Consider the following 10,000-nt stretch of genomic DNA (forward strand, 5'->3'; position numbering starts at 1 on the left):
TCGGGAAATGAGCCAGCGCTCACTCCTGAATCGTGAGGTGAGCCATTATTGATGTCTGCCAATCAGAAACTCGCCTGCCCAAATTGAGCATTTATTTATTTATATGCAGTACCGGTGCAAAAACAATAGGACATAAGTCCCCTACAAGGTTTAAGCACCAACAAATAATTAAATAAATAAATAAATATATAAATAAATAAATTATAAATTATATTTTGCATAACGTACTGTTTTTTTAAGCGGTCACACGAAGTACTTCGATTTATTTTGTTCTAATTCATCTCACGCTATATTCAGCTGATTCTTATGTTTTACAGACGCAAACTTAACACCGAAATATATACTCTTGTACTGAAAACACAAAACGTTGATGTTACCATTGTGAGACCAAGCTTGGAGTATGCCATGGCAGTCCGGAGTCCATGCAGCCAAGACCAGATTGATGTAATCGAAGCAGTCCAGTGACGAGCGGCCTATAGCTCTAACTCTGTCACAAAGACGTTACAATCCTTAGATTTAGATCCTTTAAATGATAGACGTAAAATCCATCGATCGAACATTTTCTATTTTAACAATTTAATTACCTACATCCGATTATTCTTACTTATTCAACGTGTTACTTTCCCTTGCTAGCAGAGGTCTCTTTTCTTTTTTGCTTTCGCTGGGCTGACGAGTACGGGAAAAGATACCTCTGCCATGCGTCGAAACTCACTGTGTTGAGCGTCCGTCGCGTGGGTCGACCACTGCTGCGCTACAAGGACGTCATCAAGCGAGACTTGCGTTCTGCACTAATCGACACCAGTGCATAGGAGGAAATCGCCAAACACCGAGATTCGTGGCGGCAAAGTGTCAAAGAGGGGGTTTCAAAGGCGGAAGCGAACGTTAGAATCCAGGCTACACGCAACAGAGAGGCGAGGAAAAAACGCTCAGCCTCTGGGTCACCTGCAACAGAGACTACCACTCCAGGATCGGGCTACATAGTCATACAAGATCCTGCCCAAATCCCCAGCGCTAACCATCGCCTCTTCGAGACGAGGATGCCACTACAGTTTTTATCCGTATGAGAGATTGAAACTCATTACCAAGTTATAATCAAACTAGTACAGAGTATAAATAATTCTTTAAAGATCGTTGTGTACCGACAATTAAAAGTTATAAACAGTTCTTCTTCTCAGTTTTATTCTTTTTATAATTGTATTTGTATTATTAAGTACTATTATTATACATTGTAGTCACCATCTGTCTTCTCATTGGCTAAAAGCCTACAGTTAATTCTAGGAAACAGCGCAACCTACAGATTATTCACTAATCTGTAGGTTGCGCGCGCAATGCATGATTTCCAAGAGCAATGTGTTTTAAAATAAACTGTGATCGCTGCGATAATGCGTTTGTCGTTATTTTCTTCAAAACAATGTATAAGAAAACAATTATTAGATTCGGTTTTTGTGATATCCGGAATAATCAAGGTCTCGGTTAGTGTTATCAGCCTCAGCCTTCGGCTTCGGCTGATAACACTTATCTCGACCTTGATTATTCCGGATATCACAAAAACCTCATTCAATTTAATTGTTTCTTATTGCTTGTATATTTGATATGTAGTTCTTGGACTTGCCTACATGTTTATGTTACATCGACTTGATGTGTAAACGTTGTCGATTCATAACCTTAACCATAAACATAATAGTAAACGAAATACTTCCTACGAAATAAAAGCATGCGTTTTTGAAACAAGCAATCGCAAGTTTCGTCGTAAAATTAACTTTAATTATCACTTGTATTTTAAGAAATTGCCCGAGTCGCGCAGCGATGAGGGCAATTTCTACGTGATACTGAATTGCCCTTAATTTTACTGTCCCCGTGTGATTACCTATACGAAGAAATACCAATAATCCTTTTTTTTCAAATATCGCTGAGTAGCGTAAAGCTGAGGTCTGGCTTCTCATAATTCCAATTTGCATGGTTTAATCCGATATCTTTTGGCACTTTCCAACTCTGAACTCAGTTGCTCTGCTAAGCTGCGGGATCCGCTCTTCCATGGCCCTCCTGGGCAACTTTAATTTTTTGTCCAACTTCTTCAGTCGCATGGGACGCCTCCTACTAACGCATGTAAGGCCAGACAGGCATGGGCACGAAAAGGGAACCGTCTAGAGTGAAGCAAAGTAAAATAACGGGCATGTTAATCGAAACTTATAATTTCAAGTCATTAGAGTAGACGAAATTTTATCCTCGTTCTCTAGGTTTCTCATCTTCACTTTTCCTGGAATGTGACTGGGCAAGAGAAGGAAGAGGGAAGGGGGGGGGGGGGGGGGGCAGGACGGTAGGGTTAAGACACTTAAACCAGGTTAGTTTCAGTTGTAAGCTGGGTCGTCAATATTTTTGTCAAATTTTAATTGTTACTCCAGTTTCCTTTAAAAGTGATAAAACCGGGAAATTAAGCGGGCCAACCACAAAGCCCTTCTCGCAACCGGAATACCATTGTGAACAAAAAATATCTTCCCTTCGAAGTGATCAGGATTCAAAGTTTTTTTGCAAATGGCAAGTAATACCCAGTCGCTGCAATACTTTAGTGCTTGATTCCCTACTGGCGCCAATATAAAGTATTAACTTGAACAAGGTAAAAAAAACCTCATTTAGAATTTTTTCAATTTCTCCAGAGTTTATTTGCCGGTCCCAGACTCGAATTTCTAAATGTTTTCTATATGCGTCAGTTATCCGTTTGTCTTACCTCTGCAACACACAGTTGTCCTAACAGGCGATAACCCACGCATAACCCCAAGTCTTTCAAACAACACCTCCCCATTCCACACTCCGTACTTTGACTACAGTTTTGAGAGACAGGCGTCTGATCTTCAGGGACTTCTTTCAAAGCTTTGTCAATACAAACGCCCCGGGCAGATTGGAGTTTCTTGTCTTTAACAAGATCATATTGATGACGACGCATGCCGGTAAGAAAATGACAAAATTCGGTAATCTTGCATTCGGCATCTGAAGTACAAGAATATGGACTCTTCGGAGTGGTCTTCATTTTGGCGGTCGTAGGCATTGGCAAACAAAGACTGGTTAACCTATGACAAAATTCTCCACTTTTACATTCTGAAGCCGACTTGCATCCAACACCTGCAGGAGAAGAACTTGTGGGTTCAATGCGAACCGTAAGATTTGGAAGACACATGTTGAAAAAATCATGGCAATATTGCCCTTCAGAGCAATCAGAGTTTTCCTCGCACATCCGGACGCTCGCAACACTGGTTTTTGTCACTGCCGTTGTTTCCATGCGAGGTTTGTCGACACAAGTGGCAAAAAAGATATGGCAAGTTTGGTTTTGGAGACAGTCTCCGTCCACCTTGCAACGGGGTGGCCTTTTAGTTTTGGCCTTCTTGAGTTTCATTCTGCTTCGCTCGGGTTGTCTAACAAAACAGATCTTAAAAAAGTCATGACATAATTCATGTTCTTGACAGTCTCTGTGGTCCTGACACTGAAGAGTCGCCTTGTGTGTCGAGATAGGGCAGTCGATAGAATTTTGGCAACCTGTGTCTCTGTCATGTGCCTGTGTGGGTAAATTCAAAGCTAAGTATCTAGTAAATCAAAACACACTGACTGCAAGAGTGAATTAGGTAAGGGTGTTGTTTTATCACTTGCGGCCTTGCCCCAGCACAGTGGCAAATGGATTTATTTTTAGATACACTTTGCAAGCGAAACAAACAAAGGGCCGCCAATTTCAATCAGAAGAAGCCATGTCACGCTTGACTGCTTCTGGCATGTTTTTACCAGGGCCGTGAAAATTGATTTTCGCGGGAACCAGAGGCTTTTGTGACTGTGTTGAGGAGCCCATTCACGCCATAACAACACTCTTATCTAAATCACTCTTGTGACTGAATTTATTTTCTGCCTGAACGAATAAGGCGGGTTTGTAGAACACTTGCAATCCTGTACTTTGATGTTGAGCTTGCTCTCGCGCGTTTGGCAGAGGTCTTCTTACTTTCCCTCCCAAGCGAGGAAAGGTTAACAGGCTAAACCATTCTCGTCACCAGGCCTCGCATGTTATGTCTGCGCATTAACCGAGGCTCTGGGAAACTCTATGTAAGAGGACATGCTCCGTAGGGTTATTAAAGCTGAAAATTGGGTAGTTGAACCTTACGGTGCCTGCTCACTCCTCGTGCCGTCACGAATGCACCAATCAGAGACGCTTTTCATTGTTCTTCACGAAACCCAATGAGAAAATACTTGTATTAAGGTTCTAGCCCTCAGTCAAACACAAGAGAGAAGGGCTCTGGAGTCGAGATTGGTTTAAAACCCGCTACAATTGTAGAACCATTTTGAATTTTAACGCCTGCACAATAGCGGAGGGGTGAAAGCGACGTTGAAGTGTCGTCTTGTCGCGCATGCGTGACATAACATCGAGGAGACCCGTTTAGAGAGCGAAAGCAAGGAAGCCTCTGCAAAGTAGGGTATGAGCTTATAGAATTAAAGTACCGAAACTGTCTCAAACACTGCAGTTCTCCAAACAGGATTGGATTGGAGGCTGTGAAATCTTTTTAACAGCCCGTTATAGCATGTGAAAATCCACTTTTGACAAAGAAATGTATAAAAAGAAGAAGGAACAGTCTTAACATATTCACGCTTGCGCTCGAATCAGATAATGTTAACCTGGATAAAGATAACATTTGAAACTACAAGAGTAATTTCCAGCTTAATTCCTTTCCATGACAATGAGTTTTCTATTATTGACATATAATATTTAAAATAATTACCTTGCCAATTACACTGGCTTTTTTACCTGTAGAGCCCGTTCACATATGTGATCGACAGCCATGTTGTTTTAGCCCAAAGCAAAACACAATGTTTGCATAAACGAGATTTCGTTTTCCTGAAGATTAATTTGAAACATAAACATGACCAGCATGAGAGTTTTTAGATGCACGTTGTTTTAATAGTGTAGTAAAGAAACGCAATCCGGTGCAACTCAATGTAATAAAGTCCTGAAATGCAACACGCGCAATTCCTCCAGTCAACACAGAAGAGGAAACTTTTGTTTCGCTTGGCATTCACATAGAATCTTAGCTGAGATATTACGTGGGAAATGTATTTTTCGGCGCTCAGAATGGGGTCATCTTCGAAGAAGTTCAATATCGTTGGAATGTAATTTGCGAATCTTTTCTTCGGAATTACTTCAGTGCTATTTAACGATCTCAGGCAAGTGTTAGGTTACCCTAAATTACTTTTTCGGGTCTCAATAACTCTTATCAAGATCTGCTTCTACGGCATTCTTGCCCTCCGCAAAAGAATATCTCAGCATTCGTAGTAATCGTCCTTTATGTAAGAGCATTCCTGAAAAGTTGTTGTTTTGCATCACTTTTCAAACAAATTTTTCTATCATGCTATCCCTTTTTCTGAAGAACAATGAAACTACGTACCCCGAACAAGATGTACCTACAATGTTCCATGGATAGTGCCAGCTGCATTAATCCGACCAATATGCCAATTCAAGTATTCCAAAATATGAATAATTACCGCATTGATAGCGCTATCCGTGTTTGATAGCGGTTATTTGCTGGATTGCGAGGCCTGAAGACTAAAGGATTTATCAATATTATTATTAAAGGAATCGTCGGCAACGTAACAATCATGTCGATCAATCAGCAGCTGGAAGTATTTCATTTCACTTCCCTCTTAGCTGTCTAGACATTTTCTACGATTGGAAGTTAAGATTGGACTCTACGGAAATGGAAAATACTCAAGCTACAAAACCTATTGATACTTTTAAGTATGAGCTTGTGAATAAATAACTCACACATTTCGCTCAGTCCACGAAAGGCTCAAAGTTCTATTCAAAGATATCACATATTTTTCTCAATATTGTTAATACCAGCACTGTAACAGTTCCTTTATACCTGTCAGTAACGAGTACATGATGAATGCGCACAGAAGAGACGAGTGCCTGCTCGGCAGATTTATGCTGCAGATCCACAAGTAATACTGGATAATACTGATCGACGAAGTAAACCTCGAGCCGGCGTAAAGGAGAGAAGTTTCTTCGAGAGTAAACCAATACAGTACTGAGCTAGAAAAAGCATGTTGTGAGCAATAATCGCATTTGGTTCAGAAAAAAACAGTTATAGTTTAATTAAACTACCTATGAAACTTAGCTTGCGCAATATTTGTGACACTGAGTGGTTCGATTACAAAATACCCGGTCTCGGATCTTGAAAAAAAGATATACAAATGCTCGTATAGGATGATTTCTTTTCAAGGAGAAGAGTTAATGAATTTCGTTTTGAAATTCATAGTCAACCTATCGTGTCTGTCATGATTACAGTTGCGTTTTAATAAGTAAAGATTTCCAATATTTTTGCGATTTGTTTTTTCTTCGACATCTGTAAAATATAAATGGCTCAAGTAATTAATCTTCCCTGCAGCAAATGAACTGATACGTTTTCAATATCGTATGTACTGACTGGTAGTCTTATTTGCGCAGAAACAAGAGAAAAAAGATATCGTTCAGATTTTTTTCCCCAGCTTTCTCTTGAAATCTCCGAAAGTTTGCCTGGTGCCATTTTGAGGAAACAAAGTAATTGCCGCAATTAAACACTTCCTTTCCGTTCAGCCGGAAATGAAGAACGTTTTGTCTACTGAACGTCCATTTCAACAAAAGCTCCTTTCCCAGACCGACTTTCGGTGGTTTTCCACAGAAATCAGTCGGTGCTGTGGTTGATATATTGGTTTTCACTTAATCGTGCAAACGGTCAAGAAAACATTATAAATTAAATGTGTATTGAGAAATAATCGTTAATTTTCATGTCAGACGTGCCTTAGCCGTTTTTGCTCGATTTCTACTTGTGCGCGTTTCAACAAAACAAGAAAATCTCTCAAAACATAGCTGATCGCTTGTCACTCGGGAAACAAAAGAAAAGCACTTTTACTAAGACGACCGGTCTGTCAAGAGAATACAGCAAACGACTCAGCAAAGCGATTCCGCCTTTTTGCGGTTATGAGTAGCTCGTTTGAGGTTTTTCTGCCGCTACAGATAGTAACCGTTTTATCAACGCAACACAGACAAGATAATTTTAGGCAAGGAAGGCCTAACGCTAACCCTAACCACGGTCAAAATAAGTGGCGCCAAACGCGAAGCATTGATAGGCACCACTTTGAAAATAATGAAATTACAGTACTCTGAACGCACGACTACGGTGAAACCTATTCTCTCGAGAACAGAGAGGCTAACAACGGTCTCTCTTAAGATTGTGAGCGGGGGTCAAGAGGCGCTTAAGATTAATTAAGGCCTATCTGACTGCGTTATACGATTTACGGCTGACTTGAAAGCAATCATTGTACTCGAGGTTTCTAGTTTGGACTTGGTCAGCCACACAACGGGCAGAAATCTTACCTTGCAGTGTGTTGGAACAGAACTTGGTGAAAGTCGCTTTACAGTTGCAAAAACGCACAACCAACGTTTCTTCACGATACGAGTCAAGTACACCACCAATAAACCTGTTTGCATGTCTATTAACCGTGAGGTTTGTCGATTTTTTTCCTCCGTTTGCCATGTAGTGATTGTTGTGAGCGTATTTTCAGACCATGAACATGCACAATTTTAAATATTCCAGAATTTGTCACATTATCAACATTTGCAAGACCAAACATACAAGCTGATAATGGATGCCGTTGTAGTGCTCCACGAATATTCCTCAGGGATTACACACAGTTTTATTGTAAGTCAATCTTTCTAACTATAATGCGCTATATAGATGATTAAGACACAAGGTTTCTTAGCTTCAAATAAATCGCCGCTTACCTTCATGTCGTTAGCAACCGTGTATTCTTCCTGGATGGCAAGTGCAGATGAAATTGTCGACAGGAACAGTGTTGTGAGACAAATCCTAAAAGTCATCTTAAGACAATTCACAAACTCTCGAACGAGCTCTTAAGCCACTTGACGCCGTGACGAACTAATTCTGGATCGATTTCTTGCACTCCTTACCAAGTTGTCTGCGGGGCGTAAGTATTTTGGGTGTGTATATAGGTAGGAAATAGGCGATCGGAAATGCGCTTTTCTGGCTGCAAGAGAGAAATATTGAAAGGTATAGTGAATTTTAATTGACAATAAATGAAAATTCGTTAAGAGCGTTCACTTTGATCAACCGAACTCATCAAACAAAGTATTGCAAGAATGTCATGTTCTTTTTTTAACTATGCGGTTAGCATAATCTTCTTTCTTAGCCCATTTAATTGAATAGGATAATTTTTGCCTTATTGTGCCATTCGCTTTTGCTGTTTACTTTAAAAAAACGACTGGGTTTGGCGGCTTTTTTGCAGGTTATTCCATAGCGCACTCTTGTAAAGTTATTTAAAATAAGGAAAATTACATGCAATTCCATTACCATTTGCCAGAATCAAGATCATTTTTAACCGATACAATAGCAATCTTCTGATTGGTTGTCCGTGATTGCAACACACTTAAATTTATCTTCTTCATATAGCACGTGTAAAAACCGAGTAATATAATATGGAGAGTAACATACATATTCTTAATTACCGGGTGATCTTTGTTTCGAGTCTACTGGCTTATTACCTTAAGGTCTCCATCAAAACGGTTTTTTTTTTAACGGATTCTGGCACACAAAAAGGAAGAAATACTTTTCCATTGCATCCGGCTGGGATGCAATTATCTAGTGAACTTATTCGAATCTTCTAAGATTCTTTGATATCAATCCCAGTGTCAATCGGAAAGAATTTATTTCGATTTTTTATCAGTTCTATGGAATACGAGGAAAACGTACATTAAATAACAAAAAACTTAAATGATTATGTAGGCGTATTGGGAGGCAGAAGCAGGTGCGGCTTATGGATCTTTCTCAAGTGTTATTTTTTCCTGTGACTTGCTGGCCGGTTACGAAAGCCGACAAAATAATGAAGAGGACGTGTGGAGGTAAAATCAGTGTGAGTAACGTCATTGTGTGGGAAGGGAGAGAAAAGATGCACGAAAGTGAAGCCCTCATTGTTACTCAGTGTTGCATGCTTGTACGTTTAGTGGTCAAAGTAACGTCTTGCACAACTCAGACTCCAATTTTTAAAAAAAATAATTACAGAACAGGGGCACCCAACGGGAATATAGTTCGAAGCAACTTAAAAATAGCATTGTTAAACGTATTTACTATTAAAACGGTAGATATAGGCATATTTTTAACCCCTAAAAATTTTTCATCTGTTCGAATTTCCTAGCTGAAAGTCTAGTGATCCGAAAATTATAGGGATCAAAACTTACCTTTTCGAAAATTTCAGCCAGAAAAAAGTCTCCCGAAATTCTAGGTGACCTTTTTAGGGTAAAAATCCGTTAAAAATGGGCAATTATACCATGTTTTAGATGTTCGAAAATCATAGGAGAGGCAGGCAAGCAAGGAGCTTTACAACAAATGTTCCGAAAATTCGAGATCTCAAATCGTCTTCCGAACAGATATTTTCCGAAAATTGACGTTGGGTGCCCCTGACAGAAGGCTTGGCGCCGAGAAGTTTAACTCTAACTGAAAGAGAGAAAAGTAAAACGCGAGTAAAACGGGCTTAAAACGGATTTATTTCGTCAGGCGCAATAATATTTTGTGAAAAGTGTAATGCTAAACTATTTTGCGTTTTTGTGATGCTCCGTCACCAGTACAATCTAAATGAAGAAGTCAGTCAACCATACTGTTTTCGCACAAGAAAATTTTAGACTATTTTTTATCGAGATTTTGATGGGGATGCTGCATTTATTATCATTTAAAACTGAGTCAATTTTCCATCAAATGTATATCCTCTGAATTTAGAGCCTTTTCTTAGCTCTAACCTAGTAGTTTCCTAAATCGTTCGGCAGCAATTACTATCATCTTAATTAATCATAAGTGTCACAATCACCGTCATTACCACGAACAACAACACCTTTATTTACGCGTCAAAGCTGGCCATTGGCCTATTAACTTGCGACACTTTTTTTTTTTATTAAAAATACATATTGACTACTTAAAATACT

General features: G+C 39.5%; 1 protein-coding gene across 2 annotated transcripts; it reads right to left on the bottom strand.

Annotated features, from left to right (window-relative positions):
• Nucleotides 1-235: 235 nt before the first annotated feature.
• LOC137976085 (zonadhesin-like) lies at nucleotides 236-8,204 on the bottom strand. 2 transcript variants are annotated; one of them, XM_068823356.1, is made up of 3 exons: nucleotides 7,793-8,204; nucleotides 2,726-3,547; nucleotides 236-2,144 (listed from the first exon to the last, which is right to left on the bottom strand). In XM_068823356.1, the coding sequence occupies exons 1-3, from the start codon at nucleotides 7,886-7,888 to the stop codon at nucleotides 1,962-1,964; spliced, it is 1,101 nt and encodes a 366-aa protein (XP_068679457.1). In that variant the 5' UTR covers nucleotides 7,889-8,204; the 3' UTR covers nucleotides 236-1,961. The 2 variants fall into 2 exon arrangements, with proteins under 2 accessions (XP_068679457.1, XP_068679465.1); XM_068823364.1 differs by lacking the exon at nucleotides 7,793-8,204 and adding an exon at nucleotides 5,415-5,539.
• Nucleotides 8,205-10,000: the final 1,796 nt, after the last annotated feature.

This window comes from Montipora foliosa, chromosome 1, assembly GCF_036669935.1.
Source record: "Montipora foliosa isolate CH-2021 chromosome 1, ASM3666993v2, whole genome shotgun sequence".
Classification (NCBI taxonomy): Eukaryota; Metazoa; Cnidaria; class Anthozoa; order Scleractinia; family Acroporidae; genus Montipora; species Montipora foliosa.

Excerpts from the sequence above, each read along its gene's own strand:
- LOC137976085 (XM_068823356.1), bottom strand. The coding sequence starts at position 7,888 with ATGACTTTTAGGATTTGTCTCACAACACTGTTCCTGTCGACAATTTCA. Across the intron at positions 3,548-7,792 it reads CGGTTGCTAACGACATGAAG|GCACATGACAGAGACACAGG; the intron begins GTAAGCGGCGAT and ends TTACCCACACAG. Across the intron at positions 2,145-2,725 it reads GACAACTGTGTGTTGCAGAG|ACGGTTCCCTTTTCGTGCCC; the intron begins GTAAGACAAACG and ends GCTTCACTCTAG.